General features: G+C 41.5%; 1 protein-coding gene across 3 annotated transcripts in view; it reads right to left on the bottom strand.

Annotated features, from left to right (window-relative positions):
- Positions 1–19,086, bottom strand: part of LRRN4 (leucine rich repeat neuronal 4) — a 29,422-nt gene extending 10,336 nt beyond the window's left edge. Inside the window, exons 1-2 of one of the 3 annotated variants that reach the window (XM_077282646.1) lie at positions 18,936–19,086; positions 5,198–5,867 (exon numbers count right to left, since the gene is read on the bottom strand). In XM_077282646.1, coding sequence (XP_077138761.1) covers positions 5,198–5,834 — 637 coding nt within the window. In that variant the 5' untranslated portion in view covers positions 5,835–5,867; positions 18,936–19,086. Of the gene's footprint in view, positions 1–5,197; positions 5,868–11,454; positions 11,476–12,129; positions 12,224–18,935 lie in introns of those variants that run through there. The other 2 variants (XM_077282645.1, XM_077282647.1) reach the window with 2 other exon arrangements.
- Positions 19,087–19,591: the final 505 nt, after the last annotated feature.

Here is a 19,591-nt window from a genome sequence, read left to right as displayed (position 1 = left end):
GGAGGTCGTATTGTCTAGAATCAAACTTGCCAGCTTTTGAAGGGAACATACGGAAGGTGATCATGACATGCAAAGCAAGGGATGAACATTTTTAACCCCCTGCACGGCTCTTCCATGACCCTGTGTAGTCAGATGATAATTCTCTGTCTAATGGAACATCCTGGCGTAACACACAAGAAGCCTTTGACTTATCAGTAGTGTTCATTGGCTCGTCGGAGACTGATTTTCCACCTCATCCCAAAGTTTGGGAGGTCTCCCAATGTTCTGGGTGCCTTTCAGATAGCTTAGCAGAGTTGGCAAGTATATCTAAGAGTATGAGTGTGACCAATGTTCTTCTACCAAGTTCGGTGAACAACACTTACATGTGGTTAGCGCCTGTAAGGCATCCTGCACATATATCCATAGCTTTGTTATCTCTTAAATCCAGTTCTTAAGGGGGTTGTCTGGTACTACAATATTGATGGCCTATTCTTAGGAAAGGTCATCAATATCAGATCGGCCATGGTACGACACATGGCACCCCACCGATCTGATGTTGCCGATGCTGGCGGCGACCGAATATGATCAGTTGTGGAGTTCCACAGCTCCATCAACTGTATAGTAGCCGCAGCCAGGACCTGCCCATGAATAAGAGTGGATCTGCAGTACCCCTATGCAGTTGACAGAGCTGTGCTGTTCAGCTCTGCAAGCAAGCATATCCAGCCGCCACCCATAACAGCTGATTTGCGGGGGGCGCCGAGCGTTGCACCCCCTCCAATCTGGTATTGTTGACCTATCCTAAGGACAAGCCATCAATGTAAACATAACAAACAACCCTTTTGACTAAAACTCTGGATGGAAACTGATGGAGAAGTTGATTGCATTGTTTGCAATGAGATTGTTTCCGCCTTTCCGGTACATCAGTTGTTGCACCAGTCAAGTGCAGGTGGCAGTCTGGTGGGCTGAGCACAACATTTCATGTAATGTTCACAATGGCATCTGACACCGGAACAGCTCAAGGGAGAAAAATGGTGAAAAAGCCTCATGGTAACTTTTGCATCAGTTATGCCATCAGTCATGATATAGTTGAGTTGCATAAGTCCCAAATATATGTGAACCCAGAATGCAGAATACATTTTTCGTTTACCTCATGAGTTTTTTTGCCTTCCTCTGGATCAACATGTTAGGTTATAGGTTGATCTGGATGAATTTAGGTCTACTAAAATAAAACGTAGGTCTACTGTAAGGAAGTAGAGATACTGTCACATCCCCCTTGAAGAATTTGTTGTTATATAATGCATTCTATTGTTTTGTCTAGCTGGTAATTTGCATTGCTATGTATTGAAATGCTGATTTGTTCATTTTCTGCCTAGCAATCACTAGTTGTTTACGTACAGGGTTAATAGTTGGGATTATCTCAAAAGGAAGGAGTTATATGACACTAGCTGAGGCAGATTTCCTGTTATGACTTAGATAGGGCTCAGCATTCAGTAGTGAAAGACCTAAGGTCTAATAACTTGCAGACTTTCATGCCAACGGGTGTTGCGTGCAAAGAGGGTGGAGCACTACACTTCAGATAGTACGTCCTAAGGCTAAGGACCTAAGAAAATAAAAAGATATATTTAACAGTTTGGAGCCCAGGCCAGGGAAGCCTTGTTAAAGAGAAATAATAGATTCTAGATGAATGGCAGGACGAGGTCCTTGGTTCAGGTCAGTAAGGCCATTTAAATGGTACAGAACTTAAAGTGGATTGAGAATGGAAGGAATTGAATTTAAGGGACTTTGGTTGACAATCGTCTGTGTTGAAAGGAAGCTCTGTTGAGGAGTCATACCGACGCACCTCAGGAAATGGGGTCCTCATTAGTCAGTTGGCAACTGGGAGTAGGTATGAGGGGCTGTAGCGTTACACCTCGACCCATGTGGCCCTCACAAGGGAAGATGGACTATTCCATTTCAGATTGCTCGACTGTTTAGAGCTGTGAAGCACGTGAAGTGTCACCAACTGTAACAAAGTTTTCATAAAGTGTTGTGCTTACGATCTGGTGTTCATAATTCCTATCAAGTTCATGTTATTTTAGGACTTTGATCTCCCTCTTTCATCTTCACACCATCTGGTCCTGGCCTGCCCAGTTCAACGGCAGAATGCTGTCTGCAGAGGCATGTCGCCCTGATAATGACAGCACACACACCTAGCCTGGATTCCCATTTTCATGTAACGTGGCGGGATGTGGAAGACTCGTACCTCGCCCTGCATCACGTTACACTACTTTCAACCTTAAAAACTATGAAACTATCTTAGTGTAAGTGAATTACTTGAAGGCCTTCAACCTAGTGTTGTATGTTAGAATCAGTAAATTTCACCTCTGAGCTGTGTAATGAAATGAATAGACAACTACAGTTTTAAATATGGTTTTAAAAAATACTAGACATGCTTTTGGCATATGTCCTGTCCACTTCTTCATATGAATGGAATACAGTACATACACCAAAATCATTTTGAAGCCTGGACTCGAAATATAAGCCACAAATAATGAAGACTGGTATTTTGCATGCCATACCATCTAGCCAAACACATCAAGATACATTTTTGTTAATTTTTTGTGTATGCTTTTAACCCCTTAATGACAAAGGCAATTTTAAGATAAATGGCCAAGCCCCATTTTTCAAATCGGACCAGTGTTAGTTTATGTGGTAATAACTCTGGAATACTTCTATATAACCTGGTAATTCTGAGATTTTTTTTCATGTCACATTGTACTTCATGCTAGCAGTAAATTTAAGTCAATAAGTTTTTTGTTCTTTTATGAAAGTACTGTATCTTAAATTTGATGAAAATTTTAAAAAATGTGCAATTTTCAAATTTGAATTCTTAAAGTATATCCTTAAACGACATAATCATACCACACAAAATAGTTAACAAATAACATTTCCCATAAGTCTACTTTATGTCAGCATCATTTTTCAAACTTTTCTTTGTTTTGTTAAGATGTTAACATTTGGCAGTGTTTTTTTTTTTTTTTTTTTTTTAAAGTAAATTAACAAATTAATTATGGACCTATTCAGTTTGAAGTGACTTTGAGGTGCCAACATATTGGAAACCCCCCAGAAATTATAACATTTTAACCTTCACGACTAATGACGTATAGGTATGCCATAGGTCGTGTCTCTGCACTCCATGCGGGCTCCGGCGCTGAGCTCGCATATTTTCCTGCATATGACAGCTGATCTGATCAGGTGTCATGTGCCTCTAACAGCCGTGGGTGAATTTGCGATCCACCTGTGGCTGTTAACATGTCAAATGCCACTGTCAATCTCTGACAGCGGCATTTAACATGGCCGTGCCGGAAGCGCATCACTAATCCCTCCCATTGGCGCCCGTGTCACGTGACTGCGGGTCGCCAATGGGTTGCCATGACAACCCAGGATCTGCAGGAGACCCCTGTGGTTGTCATTGCCGGAATGCTATGAGCTATGAGCACTGTGGCTGGCGCTCATAACAGGTAAGCATTTTTGCTACACAGCAGAGCTGAAGCACTGCCAAACGTATCCATGGTTCAGTGATGGTCAATGGAGCAATTTTTTCAGCTGGGCCATTGTTCCCAAAGCTGGCATCCTGTAGGATGTCAAATCTGTGTACCTTGTGTTGTCGTGATGGAGCCATGATCTGGCAGCTATCTTGTACAGTGTTCCTGGCTGTGGTTGTAAAGAGTATCTAGTTCTCTAGATCTCTTGGCTGTTTGGATGTATATTGTTAGAGGCATATTCCGCTTATATAGCTCACAACTGTTGTCCTTCATGCCAGCATCCAAAGGTCAAGAGGAAGATGTGATGAGATTAAGGCCTCTTTCACACTTCCGTCTTTGAGCTCCTGTCAAGATACGTAGTTTTTTGAGAAAACAGGATCCTGCAAAAATATCCTGCATTTTCCATTAGACTTGTATTAGCGACGTATCGCGACGTATGGCCACATGTTTCGTCCGTCGTGCACTGGATCCTGCGGAATTTGACGGCCCGTCGTTTGGGAAAAACGTTCAAAGGAACGTTTTTTGTCTGCAGTGGAAAAATGTGCCAGGACGCCTCCTGCGTCATACGTCGTTCCACAGAATGGGAGCTTATGGACGCAGGATCCTGCGGTCACTGTGAAACGCAGGAATCCAGTGACGGATCCTGTTTTTACATTTGAGCATGCCTGGAAGCATTTTCCAACCCGGGCAATCTCTCTCTCTCTCTCCTCTGCCCAGAAATTTCTCCATTGAAATTCAGGCATGTACGTCAAAACACTGGATGCGTTACACACGTTTTTCACTATTTTCAAAACGTACGTCGATCTGTAGCAACAACGCATTATGTTGCCCACCAGAAGACGGAAGTGTGAAAGAGGCCTAACTCGCATTGATTGACTATTTAATCAATTTGCATATTTTTTACTCATCTGTTTTGCAACTCAACAAGCCACAGGACCCACACAATGGTCATTCAACATATTAAGCAAACATCCATTGTTCAATGACCCTGCATCACTTTCTTGCAAAGATAGCAGACAATAAGCTGATATAAGAGGCAACATTAGCCATTCAAAAATATAAAAAAATCAACATTTAAGTCTCATATGACAACAGTGTATGGTTCTTGACCAACTGAAGAACAAACGCATACATTTAAAAGTCAACATTTAGCTAACAGTTTATGCCTCCTGGCTTACTGAAACTATATGTGCTGCGGAGTAATAATACTGTATGGGGGCTTTGGAAGACATTCTGCATGTAGGCTGTGGGGAGCATCATACTTTATGGGAGGCTGTGGGGTCCATCATACTTTGTGTTGGATTTTGGGTTCCATCTTACTGTGTGTGGGGGTGGGCTGTGGGTTCAATCATACTCTGCGTGGGACTGTGGGGAGTGCTCAAACTCTGTGTGGGATTTTAGGGGATGATGATACTCTGTGTGTGACTGTGGGGGCCATAATACCCTGGAGAAGACTGTGGAAGGCTGTCATAATGTGTGCTGGGATATGGGCCATCATATTGTATGGGGGCTGTGGAAGCTATTATACTTTGTGGGGGGACTGTGAGATCCATCAATCTTTGAGGGGGAACCATTTGCTCATGGTAGAAAGAAGCTCGTAGAAATACAGGTACAATATCATATTATTAGCAAAGGTAACCATTTAAGTACTTTTACTAAATAATTTTTGATTTTCGCTTATCATTTTGACTCACCTCTTCTAATGTATGTACCACTTAGATCAAGTAATTGGAGTGACTTTAGTGAACCCTTTTGGGCTTCTGTTCCATTAAACCCAAATGATGACCCACCAATGTCTTCAGATGAATCGCTTCCGATCAATGTCAAAGATAAATTAAGGAAAAACAAGCTTGGAAAGCTGGAGAAGGCAAATGGATGGATGAGCAATATGGGATTTTCAGCAAGCGATAGCCTTGTGAGATTCTTCAACATAAGGCACTTTGGTACGACTGATAACTGGTTATTGCTTAGATCCAGTGACTCCAGTTCAGCCAATACGTGAATTTTCCAGTTAATCTCTTTGATTCGGTTGTGAGATAAAGACATAATGCGAAGTTTAGAAAGAGAAACCACATCTTGGTCCCGAATTACAGTTATATTGTTAAAATTCAAATTCAAGTCCTCGGTATTTGTAGGAAGACAAGATGGTAAGACGTCTAAATTTTGGTTCTGTAGATGACATTTCACATTGCATTGCTCTCCACACTGAGTGTCGGTAATATTCTTTTCTTCTGTTAGATTTTTGGAAACAGTAACTGTTGGGTCTGTGCTGCTTAGAAGAGCCACTAACATTCCCATCTTACACACAAGGAGCAGCAAGATGAACATCATCTTCCGGAGGTAGTCAGTGAACAAAGAGGAAGCCTGCAAAAATAAAGTAAGAACATACAGAGAATAAAGTCATTAGTTGTAAGAACATTAATGATCAAAAAATGAAAACTTTCCAGTGGTCTTAGATACTCATATGCAGTATCTTTTGGGTAAGTTCACACTTGGCGTAATTCCAGCATTTTTTTAATGCGGAAAAGCCTGATCTCTTGGCAGGAAAGAAGCTGCAGAAAAAAACAGGTTTTGCTTGTTTTTTCTTTCTTTTTGGGGGGTTTTTTTGCTGTGTTTTTGACATGCTAGATTTGTCTCTTGTGCATGCTGTTAAAGTTTAGTGGAAAAAAGTCCTATTCTACAGAATCAGGTTTTGGCACAAAAACGTAGCAAAACCTGATACCTGCATTTTCTGCTGCATATTTTCACCACCAATTCATGTCACTGGGTGAAAAACTCTGAAAAAAAGCTGAAAAAAACATGAAAGAAGTGACATGCTCTTTTGTGCAAAAAAACATACAAAGCACAAAATACTGATGACAAAAAAACAAGGTGTGTGCATGAGATTTCTGAAATCTCAGGCTTTGCTGCTAATGTAAAGAGCAGATGAAAATTTGCATTAAAAAAACGCTGAAACTTGTTCAGTATTTGGTCAATATTATACATCAGTATTTGTAAGCCAATATCAGGCGTGAAACAATCAAAGGAAAAGCATAATACAAACACGTCACCACTTCTGCATTTTTCACCCACTCCTGGTTTTGGCTTGCAAATACTGATGTCAATGTGGCCTAAAGAGGTTTCCTGTGATTAATTAGCATGAGTTTCCTGGCCTGCCTAGTATAAAAATAACAAATTGAGCATTACTTTCTCACAGCTGTCTACTTTGTCACTGAACCTAGTAACATCACTGCTTCAGCATGTCAACAAAGACCAGGGGCAGCAGTGGAGAGGCAGCACCGGACCTTGTGTTGACAGCTCAATTTGTTATTTTTACACTGGACTTGATAGGGAACTAAAAGTAATTGAAAAAAGTTAAAAGATCATATCTGCAGTCCTGTTACCAGTACACTTTTTTCTGCAAGCCCATTATGAAATGATGGTGTAGTAGTTCCCCTCTCCCTATCCCTTTCACTTGCTAGTTCATTGCTGTGGTCATACCCATATAACATAGTGGAATCTGTATGCTTGAAAATGTGCAGAGGCGACTGTAATCACACAACTCTATCAGTTAATTCACTCTACAGACCTGTGCAGATGAGGTGCTGTATCTCTCTCTAAGAGGTTATGTATCTTGTTGTGGAGACTTAACAGGTGTAATGAGATTTACAGTGGGTACGGAAAGTATTCAGACCGATTTAAAATTTTCACTCTTTGTTTCATTGCAGCCATTTGGTAAATTCAAAAGATCATTTTTTTCTCATAAATGTACTCTCTGCAGCCCATCTTGACTGAAAAAAACAGAAATGTAGTAATTTTTGCAAACTGAATAAAAAAGAAAAGCTGAAATATCACATGGTCATACTGTATGTATTCAGACCCTTTGCTTAGTATTGAGTAGAAGCACCCTTTTGAGCTAGTACAGCCATGAGTCTTCTTGGGAATGATGCAACAAGTTTTCACACCTGGATTTGGGGATCCTCTGCCATTCTTCCTTGCAGATCCTCTCCAGTTCCTTCAGGTTGGATGGTGAACGTTGGTGGACAGCCATTTTCAGGTCTCTCCAGAGATGCTCAATTGGGTTTAGGTCAGGCTCTGGCTGGGCCAGTCAAGAATGGTCACAGAGTTGTTCTGAAGCAACACCTATTTTAGTTGCGTGCTTAGGGTCATTGTCTTGTTGGAAGGTGAACCTTTGGCCAAGTCTGAGGTCCAGAGCACTCTTTAAGAGGTTTTCATCCTATCTACGTCTCATCAGACCAGAGAATCTTATTTCTCATAGTCTGGGAGTCCTTCATGTGTTTGTTAGCAAACTCTTTGCAGGCTTTCATATGTCTTGCACTGAGGAGAGGCTTCCATTGGGCCACTCTGCCATAAAGGCCTGACTGGTGGGGGGCTGCAGTGATAGTTGACTTTGTGGAATCTTCTCCCATCTCCCTACTGCATCTCTGGAGCTCAACCACAGTGATCTTGGGGTTCTTCTTTAGCTCTCTCACCAAGGTCTTCTCCCACGATTGCTCAGTTTGGCTGGACGACCAGGTCTAAGGAAGACTTCTGGTGGTCCCAAACTTCTTCCATATAAGGATTATGGAGGCCACTGTGCTCTTGGGAACCTTGAGTACTGCAGATATTCTTTTGTAACCTTGGCCAGATCTGTGCCTTGCCACAACCGTGCCTCTGAGCTCCTTGGCCAGTTCCTTTGACCTCATGATTCTCATGACATGCACTGTGAGCTGTGAGGTCTTATATAGACAGGTGTGAGCCTTTCCAAATGAAGTCCTATCAGTTTAAATAAACACAGTTGGACTCCAATGAAGGAGTAGAACCCTCTCAAGGAGGATCACAAGGAATTGGACAGCATGTGACTTAAATATCAGTGTCTGAGCAAAAGGTCTGAATACTTATGACCATGTGATATTTCAGTTTTTCTTTTTTAATAAATTTGCAAAAATTGCTATATTTCTGTTTTTTTGTCAGTCAAGATGTGTGCATTAATGAGAAAAATGAACTTTTTTGAATTTACCAAATGGCTGCAATGAAACAAAGAGTGAAAAATTTAAAGGGGTCTGAATACTTTAGGTATAGGAGGTAGAGATTATGATGCTCTACTCGAGCCATTGTATTCGATTAGGATGCTCACCATCCCTGCAGCACTCCGAGTGGCAAACATATGCAAGGGAAGAGTCCCAGTACAGGTACTGAACTGTGGGGAGGAGGAGGTCCACCTGCCCCAGTACGCCACGATAGCCATGCTATATACAGTAGGATGGGCACTAATGCAGTCAGTGCTTCCGAACCACTAACTCTCGAATGTGTCAATGATGATCCAGGGTCCTTAAAAAAAAAAAGGTGTCCGGAGTTGCAAATTGGTGCCATCACTATGTGTCAGCATGATAAAAAAGGTGTTCTGAGTGTAGCACAAGAGTTTGGTCATGTATTCCGCAAACACTCCCTTGAGTTTGGTAGAGTAAGCTTCATCCAACATCACATACCCACAGAGACCAACCTGCCATCAAAAGAAAAATACAGACCATTTCCCACTTCAAATTACAAACAGGTACAAGATATGTTAAGCTGCTTTCACACTAGCGTCGGTACGGGGCCGTCGCGCTGCGTCGGCCCGACGTACCGACGCATACTGTGAAAAAAATGCCCGACGTGGGCAGCGGAAGCAGTCTTAGGACGCTTCCGCTGCCCCATTGCAAGGTACGGGGAGGAGGGGGCGGAGTTTCGGCCGCGCATGCGTGGTCGAAAATGGCGGTCTCGACGCACAAAAAAAGTTACATGTAACGTTTTTTTGTGGCGGCGGTCCGCCAAAACACGACACAACCGTTGCACGACGGTTGCAACGTGTGTCACTGCGTCGCAATGTGTTGCTAATAAAAGTCTATGGAGAAAAAACGCATCCTGCGGGCAACTTTGCAGGATGCGTTTTTTCTCTACAATGACGCATTGCGACATGCAGTGCCCGACGCTAGTGTGAAAGTAGCCTTAGGAGAGAAGCAACAGCAGGAGTGATTAGGGAAGGCTATAGTCCCTGCGCTGCCCCTTTGGTTTTGGTTAAAAAGATGTATAAGAGCATCCGCATGTGTGTGGACTACCGAAAAATTAACAATGTTACTTACTAATAAAAATGCATACCCATTACCCTGCATTGAGGAGTCTCTGGCTGCTTAGTGAAGATAGGTATTTCTCTACTGTGGACTTGACCAGTGGGTATTGGCAGGTTCCAGGTGCTGAAGCTGACAAGGAGAAGACAGCCTTCACAACACCAATGGGACTATTCGAGTACAGCGTTATGCCGCTCGGACTGTGCAACACATTGGGAAGTTTTCAAAGATTAAAGGAGTGCTACTTGGGGCATAAGAACTTTGAAACTGTCCCCTTGGATCTGAATGATATAATCATCTATTTTAAGACCTATGAGGAACCCTTGCAACATCTTGCTGAGGTGTTTGAATCCCTGGCAACGTTTTGAATGAAAGTGTAGCCATAAAAGTGCCATTTGCTGAAACCCAAGGTTCAGTATCTGGTACATGTTGTCAGCACAGAAGGAATGTCTCCAGATCCAGAAAAGGTGACGATTATCTGCGACTGGACAGTGCCAAGCACCATCCAGGAAGTCTGTAAGTTTCTTGATTTTGTAGGCTACTACCACAGCTTTATTTAAGACTTCACAAAGATGGCGGCTCCACTGCAGGAATTGCTGGTATTACTACAGCTTGTCCGAATCTTAACCAACTGTCCGGGAGCGTACCAAGTACAATGGCCATTTCTTGTCTTCTCTCTTCTTGTTGTTTAGGAGGTTCAGTTTGGCCTTTCTTCTTGACGTAGTTGGAATTGACTAACCTTAATATATCACGGTGTGATTACAATTATATCAGATTTATATTGGGTTTTTATGTATGGCTGCTATCACAAACACTAAAAAATGCTTTTTTTTAACAAAAAAAGTTTTTGCATTGCCACATTTTGAGAACTATCATTTTTCTATATTTCAGCCCACAGGTTCATGTGAGGGCTTGTTTCTTGTGGGATGAGTTGATGTTTTTATTGGTGACATTTTGATAACATTTTTAGATCAATTTCTATTCTGATTTTTGGGAGGCACAGTGAACAAAATCCAGCAATTCAAAACTTGGTTTTTTTGCCATTTACCATGTGGTTAAAATTGATAAGGCAACATTATTCTTCGGGTCAGTACGATTACAGCGACCGTATTACTCGCTGGAGGATCGCATTGCAATTCTTGGACTATCGGCTCTTCTGACTTGAGTGTGACAGCTGCATAGAAATACATGCTATCACTCTCAGGTCAGGGGAGCGGATGGCCAGTCTGAGGTGCGATCGTGCGAGTAATACGGCAGTCTGTCTGCACCCTCACACTGACAGATTGCCTTTTACCACATGCTCCTGGCATGGTTTAACAGGCCACCATAGCTGCCAGATCAGAAGGTCACTAGGTGACATGCTGACATGGCAACCATCGGGCCCCCGTGCCGATTGGGTGGGAAAGGGAACCCCCTCCCTCTCATAGCCCTTTAAATGCTGCAACTGTTATTTATCGTGGCATATAGACAGTTAAACAGCCCACCGCCATGACATACCGGTACGTCCATTTTTCAGGGAAGCACCCGCAGAATATGATATACTGGTACTTCATATGTTGGGAAGGGGTTAATGAGCCTTGCACCATCGCTTAGGATAAGAAGCCAAGTCAGGCATTGCAGACTCATGTTTGATGTGGCTGGATAGGAGATTTGGCTTCTTAAGATTTATGGGCAAGACTCGTTAGAGGTTTTACATTGACTTTTAGGATTGCTACTTTATTCTCCTGGATCAATTTTCTTCTTGCCTTTTTTTTTTTTAAATTTTGAGGGACATCCAGTTCAACATAATGCCAGATTTATGGCACTTCCTGACCATCTTCACAGATCTGCAGTACTGAGCCCCCAACACAGCGGTGTTAGTATACCTGGCCTTTAGGAGATCATCGCCGTCCCCGCAGGTCTCTGCCAGGTATTGTCACATCGCCCATTACTGCAGAACTCTTATCGCACCGTGCAGGGACTGAGCAAGGACTAGCCCAGGGACTGAGCAAGGACTAGCCCAGGGCCTGACACGAGTGTCACTGATGCTGCTTTGTTTCAGCGAGGTGGCAGGGGATGCAGAACTGACCGCAGCCTCTGCCCCAGGCTCTCATGACGCTTCATTCATCAAACCGGGAGTAAAAAAAAAAAATTGCCTAGCAGATAGGGAATTTTTAAAGTAAGTATATTAGAAAATAGCTTAAATTATGGCATCAAATGGATAGGAAATTAGATAAACTGTACTTTCGCCTTCAGACCACTCCTTTAACATGAGTTTAAATGTGATTGTCTAATTCTGAACACAATCACATCTCCCAGAGGGTGTTCACACTTATGCAACCACATTATTAGTTATTATTTACCCACTGAAAATGATTTCTGTCTGTTTCTCAAAAGATTTGTACAGATTACGGGAGACAATAAACATAGGAAAAGTAAAATAAAATAACATATAAAATGAAAAAGAAAACTCTTCAACTGGCTCTGTAAATACACCACCAACAGAACCCCTCTCCCTAGCACAGCTTGCTTTTTAAAAAAACTAACTGAGCCTTACTCACCCTCTCCAGGTCCAGAGCTGAGTCTCCACTGTTGCTCCTGATGACTGTTATTGTCTGCAGTGCTGACGTCATGTTGACAGCACTGCAGCCAATCAGTGAGCTTGGTGGCTCTGCCACAAGCTGTGAGCTCACTGATTGGCTGTAGCTCTGTTGACATGATTTCAGAGCTGCAGACGATACCAGGCTTTGGGGGCAGCATTACAAACTCAGCGGTGGACCTGGGAAGGGTGAGTAAGGACAGCCTGTTTGTATTTTAAACGGGGGAACAGTGGTTTTGCAAAACCAGAAAACCCCTTTAATAATCATAAATAATCAATTCAGAATTCGTTACAGCATACAATGTCTCCTAATATATAATAATAATAAGTTATATATAAAGACAATATTTTGAAATACTTGAACCGTATTATTCACTGGAGCAGAGCACAGTGCTGTGGGAAGGAGAAAAGCTTGATATATTTGTTCTGCATCAGTAAAATTCTTGAACGTTTAATCTTTTATCTTTTTCTGGATGAGTATGAACTTCACCATAAAGCTACGATTAATGCACTGTAATGTGCAATACATGAGCGACGTGTAGCCGACTGCACATTGCCATACTGCTGGCATCAGATATATGTGGGTTCAATAATAAAATTGGTGCATTAATTTAGATAATTCTTAAGTGATGCATGAAACAGTTATTGTATAACAGTTTAAAGGGTTTTTCAAAAAATATAAAAAATAACTTTTTATTTCTCCCAGAAACTGCAGCACTCTTATCAATGGGCTGTGATTAGTAATATAGTAACATAGTTATTAATGTTGAAGGAAGACTTTAAGTCCATCTAGTTCATGTTGATCCAGAGGAAGGCAAAAAAAAAACCCCATGTGGCAAAGAGTAAGCTCCACATAGGGGAAAAAAAATCCTTCCCGACTCCACATACGGCAATCAGACTAGTTCCCTGGATCAACATTATTCATTAACATTATTATTAACATTATACTTTTCCAGAAAGGCATCCAGTCCCCTCTTAAATTTAATTAATGAATCACTCATTACAACATCATACGGCAGAGAGTTCCATAGTCTCACTGCTCTTACAGTAAAGAATCCGCGTCTGTTATTATGCTTAAATCTTCTTTCCTCCAGACGTAGAGGATGCCCCCTTGTCCCTGTCTCAGGTCTATGATTAAAAAGATCATCAGAAAGGTCTTTGTACTGTCCCCTCATATATTTATACATTAACATAAGATCACCCCTTAGTCTTCGTTTTTCCAAACTAAATAGCCCCAAGTGTAATAACCTATCTTGGTATGGCAGACCCCCAGTCCTCTAATAACCTTGGTCGCTCTTCTCTGCACCCGCTCCAGTTCAGCTATGTCTTTCTTATACACCGGAGACCAGAACTGTGCACAGTATTCTAAGTGTGGTCGCACTAGTGACTTGTATAGAGGTAAAATTATGTTCTCCTCATGAGCATCTATGCCTCTTTTAATGCATCCCTTTATTTTATTTGCCTTTGTAGCAGCTGCCTGACACTGGCCACCAAATGTGAGTTTGTCATCCACCCATATACCCAGGTCTTTTTCAGCTTATTCTGATTCCCTTCCATAGGATAATAGACTAAGGGCTCATTCACGTCGTGTGTTTTTTTTAATCAGAATTTCATCAGCGTTCAATCTGGGTATCTGTTTTTACCATCAGAGTTTATTGAAAGTATCCGCAGTTTTTCTCGGATGAGAAACAAAAAAAAAGAAAACTTTCTCCATCTTCTCCTATTTATTTGAAAGTGAAAAACGAATGGCATACTTGAGCTGTCCAATTTTTTTTTTTCATGAACTCATAGACTTGCACCAATGTGCACAATCGGATCCACATTAGACAAGTCGCCATGATTTTGCTCGGTCCGCAAAAACCACGAACATGTGAACAGGCCTATAGGCTTTCATAGGTATGAGTGCTATCTGTAAAAGAGCAGTTGTATGAGTAAAACTGACATGTGAATGAGCCCTAACCCCCTGAGAAGAGAGACAGTTAGGCCAGAGTCACACATGCAGGTGCAATGCGAGAAACTTACGCCAGTCTCTCGCATCACTCGGGACCGGAGCGTTCAGCCACATGTATTTCTATGCAACCACGCGCTCTGGTCCTGAGTGCCGGTGGCAGTGCCGGGTATTGATGTTAGAGACTCGCGCGAGTTTCTCGCATTGCACACGCAAGTGTGACCTCGGCCTTACTTGGTAGTTACAGCCTCACTGACCTTCTCTGTATATCAATGAGCCTTTTAATTGCAGCAGGGAATACCCTGCATGTGCCTAGATGGGGTGCATGCGCCGGTATGGGGTGCATGTGCAAGATTTTAGTGCCTTTCAGAACAATACAGCCTATTATGTCATGAGGTGAGATGCCAGCTAAGTTCACACCACATTTGGCAGCAATTTTTTTTCCCTTGCAGCCAAAACCTGCTTTCTGGGGTGTAAAAACACTGCATTAACCCCTTTCTGCCATCGGACGGAATAGTATGTCCGATGGCAGAACCCCCGCTTTGATGCAAGCCTCAGCGGTGAGCCCGCATCAAAGCCGGGACATGTCAGCTGTTTTGAACAGCTGATATGTGCTCGCAATAGCCGTGGGCAGAATCGCGATCCACCCGCACCTATTAACTAGTTAAATGCCGCTGTCAAACTCTGACAGCGGCATTTAACAAGCACTTTTGGCCATCCGGATGGAAATGCACACACCGGTGACCCCCGTCACTTGATTAACGGCGTGTCGGCATGACAACCAGAGGCCTCCTTGAGACCTCTATTGTTGTTGATGCCTGATTGCTGTGAGCGCCACCCTGTGGTCGGTGCTCATCGCAATGCTATATTTCTACTACATCTGAGCATCGCCTCTATTTAGCAGAGCCAATCAAGTTGTGCCAGCTTCTAGCCTCCCATGGAGGCTATTGAAGCATGGCAACAAAAAAAAAAAAAATGTTTTTAAAAATATGAAAAAATAAAAAAAATATAAAAGTTCATATTACCCCCCTTTCGCCCCATTCAAAATAAAACAATAAAAAAAATCAAACCTACACATTTTTGGTATAGCCGCATTCAGAATCGCCCGATCTATCAAGAAAAGAAAAGAATTAACCTGATCGCTAAACGGCGTAGCGAGAAAAAAAAATCAAAATGCCAGAATTACGTTTTTTTGGTCACCGCGACATTGAATTAAAATCTAATAACGGGCGATCCAAAGAACGTATCTGCACCAAAATTGAATAATTAAAAACGTCGACCCGAGATCATGAAAAATGGAGACGCTACGGGTATCGGAAAATAGCGCAATTTTTTTTTTATAGCAAAGTTTGGAATTTATTTTCACCACTTAGATAAAATGTAACCTAGACATGTTTGGTGTCTACGAACTAGTAATAACCTGGAGAATCATAATGGCAGGTCAGTTTTAGCATTTAGTGAACCTAGTAAAAAAGCCCTCAAAAAACCGAGTGGGATTGCACTTTTTTTTTGCAATTTCACTGCACTTGGAATTTTTTTCCCGTTTTCTAGTACACAACATGGTAAAACCAATGGTGTCATTCAAAAGTACAACTCTTCCTGCAAAAAATAAGCCCTCACATGGCCATATTGACAGAAAAATAAAAAAGTTATGGCTCTGGAAAGGAGGGGAGTGAAAAACGAAAACGCAAAAATAAAAAAAGCTCAGGCAGTTAAGGGGTTTAAACTGCAGATTTTTCTGCTTTACTTGGTGCATTTTTGCTGCGTTTTGTCAGATGTCAGCGTGACTCCGCAGCTGTGACTGTAATCCACGGTAAAAAGCTTACCGCAGGTCTGCAGGCATCGGCTGATGAGAGACTACCACAGCTGTGGGCTGCAACCCTCAGCTGTCAGTCTTAGCAAGGCTGGTTATCAACACTGGAAGTGTTCCTATGCCTTTAAAAAAAATAAATTAAATAAATATTGTTTGACAACCAGCCAAGCTAAAGCAGACAACTGGGGGCTGGTATTCTCAGACTGATAAGGGGCCTTAGATATTGGCTCCTCAGCCTAAAAATATCAGCTCCCAGCTGCCCAGAAAAGACGCATTTATTAGATTGAGATTGTCAGAGATTGACAGCGGCATTTAACAGGTTAACATCCGAGGAAGGATTGCGATTCCACCCACGGCTGTTATTGGCACATGTCAGCTGTTCAAATCAGCTGACATGTGCCGGGAAAGATGTGAGCTCACTGTCAGAGCCCACATCAAAGGGAGAGACTTGACATGAGCAGTACATGTACGGCGTATATCATGAAAGAGTTCAAGACGTGGAGAGACTCACAGAAAAAAAATCATATTTTTGTAATTGCTTATTATTATTTTTACTACATTTATAAGAACAAAAAAAAAATGTCTCTTCACCTCAGTATACAGAGACCATAGAGATATATTGCTATACACAATGTATTTCTATGCACATGTATAGCCTGCTTCTTGGTTCATTGCCTGCAATAGAGGTCAAGATTACCAAATTCTCCTACATCATTGTGGACCCTGTATAGAGCAACAGCCTGGAGACAAGAGTTTGTGTCCTGGGTAGAGTTAAACATAATAATAACCAATTTAATTTATTCAGAGAGCAGCCCCGCCCCCGAGGGGGAAGACGAAATCTGAGAGAAAAAAGGTGAGCATAGAAGCTGGAACAAAAGCTGTCGGGACAGTCCTGCTGAATCTGGAATGGTTGCGAGCTATGTATAGAAACACGAGCACCACTTCAGTATTTTTCACCTATTCCAGGTTTTATATTTTTTCTTTCATTCTAAAAAATCTTAGATCACGGGCAAATTCTATCTTTGATAACTACTGATTTTCCCATTACTGAAATTGAAGATAGGAGTTGTTTCCATGGTACATTCATCCTACTTGCGGCACAATGCCGGTGTCTGCTGTAGCTCCCTCCTCACATCTTCATAGAATCTTATAAGCACCAAGTGTCACCTCATATCTCAGTAATGGGAAAATCTGTTTGGCTGAATACAGATTTGACAGATTTTACCCATAAATTGAGGGTGAAAAATCAATCCTGCAAGAGAAAGAAGCAGATTTCTTTGATGAGATATAACACAAACTTTCTCATTTCCGTGTGTACTTTTTATTTAAGAAAAAAACAATTCAAATGACTGTTATTCTTTAAATTCTCCTGTGGGGCAATAACATTTTTTGGGAGAATCCATCCTCTTACCAGGTCATTTTTACCATTGAATGAATGCCATAGAAAGAAAACCCGCAAAAACAAGGGTGGGATTCCAGGCTTTTTTCACTATTTCACCCCACTTGGAATATTTTAATGTGATTTATTACATTTTATGGTAAAAATAAATTGTATAATTGTAAATACAAATGCGGCCAGCATAAAATTAGCCCTCATATGGCTATATGGACAGAAAAAAAAAAGGTTATGGCTTTTTGAAGGAGAAGAAAAAAAAAATGAAAGGGCAGATATTAAAAATGTCCCTGTCATGAAGGACTTAATAAGTGCTACCTTCACAATTGTAGTTGTGTACCAGTGATAGAAAAATATTATATTAATATATTAATGACCGTCCTACTGTAAATTATGCGAGTATTAGCAATCTGGCAATTCTGTTACCAGGTAAAAGCATGGGGCTGAGACATTCATACAGATCACATGAGGGACTTTTATATTCCTTATCATTTATAGCAGTAGGTTCCTTATGCTGCACACTTCACCTGCTGCATAACCTCTTTTTCAAGTGTAGAGGGAAGCTTCCTTTCTGTTAGTGATTGATAGGAAATACTCTCATTTTCGAAAAAGGTTTGCAGTATATGAGGTTTTAATTATGATGTTTTGCTGCAGCAGACAACAGATAACACACATTCTCACCCCTTGAGGAAGCGGACATGCGAAACGCGTGTCGGAGTGGTCCAGGAGTGGATCACTGTATGGACAATACAATATGGAACCCTGTATAAATGATCTGATGTGGTAATGCATGTTGCTATGGGCTGAGCACAATAGTGGTTGCTCAGTGAGCTGTCAGGCCTAGAGATGATCGGACCCGTAGATATTTGAGTTTGTCGGTTTCAAGCAAACTTTAGTCCAAAGTTCGGTTCGGATACGAGAACTGTACCTGAACTTGAACCCAAACTCCATAGAAGTCAATGTGGACCCGAACTTTGGTGCTGTAATATGGTCTCTCTCCATATACTGATGACCCCACATTTTTGTGCTTTTATAGACTTTGGAATTATTTTATCTTGCCTGTATTCACATACTGATATTTTGTGTCCTGATACATTCCCACTACTGATGCTTCTATTTGAGTCCTCATTTTACTCATATGTGTATATTTGATATGATATGACGTTTATTGTATTTTTATTTCTGATAGTTTTATGACTATGCTGATTTTTTGTTGAATCTGTATAATACGCACTGCAACTTCTGAAGAACCTCTTTTTTTTAAACAAAGAGGGAGCGTTACATGTAAAAGAGACAGTGTGCTTCTGTAGGAATTAGCTGCGCTCATCTCTGTAAAAGCGTCAGGTTATGACATAAAAATGTGTTTATACAGATATTGTATACGTAAAACATCCAGCGGCGTCTATTCTAATAATGCATTTAAACATCATTATCAAATGATTCCGAGGACACAGATTACAAGACCTGAGAATATTTAAACCAAAGATGGAGCCAGACATGAATTATTATCCTTACATTTATAAATATTATATTTCTTGACTATGAAAAATTAAAAAAAACAATATAACAAGAATAATTACAACAATACAAAATGAATGATATTGATGATCATACCTCTAAATTTGTAAATAAAGCCCGATGAAGAAGTCTCTTTCTTCCCCACTTCTGTAAAATCTGTAGACAGGAAGATCTAAGAAAAGAGCTTTGTGAAAGATGTCTTGGTTTCGTTCCCTCTCCCACCTATGCTGAGACACTGGTGCCTGTGGTATGCGGTGGGAGGTCTTTGTTCCCTTTAATCACTATGAACCCTGTACATTGGTTTAGTTATTGTGTAGAAAATAATAAATTACATGTTATTTCATAGAAAAAAAAACTGTAGCACATGATGTTAATGGTATAGTGCACCAACGGTTACGAGACAAGGACTTTCATAATAATAGTACGCATTGTCTACTTAAACTGGCGGTGGTTACAAGTAGGGTTGAGCGAAACGGGTCGATCATTTTCAAAAGTCGCCGACTTTTGGCTAAGTCGGCGTCTCATGAAACCCGATCCGACCCCTGTGCTTGTCGGCCATGCGGTACGCGACTTTCGCGCCAAAGTCGCGTTTCAATGACGCGAAAAGCGCCATTTCTCAGCCAATGAAGGTGAACGCAGAGTGTGGGCAGCGTGATGACATAGATCCTGGTCCCCACCATCTTAGAGAAGGGCATTGCAGTGATTGGCTTGCTGTCTGCGGCGTCACAGGGGCTATAAAGGGGCGTTCCCGC

Source organism: Ranitomeya variabilis, chromosome 2, assembly GCF_051348905.1.
Source record: "Ranitomeya variabilis isolate aRanVar5 chromosome 2, aRanVar5.hap1, whole genome shotgun sequence".
NCBI classification, from domain to species: domain Eukaryota; kingdom Metazoa; phylum Chordata; class Amphibia; order Anura; family Dendrobatidae; genus Ranitomeya; species Ranitomeya variabilis.
This window is presented reverse-complemented; position numbering and strand designations above follow the sequence as displayed.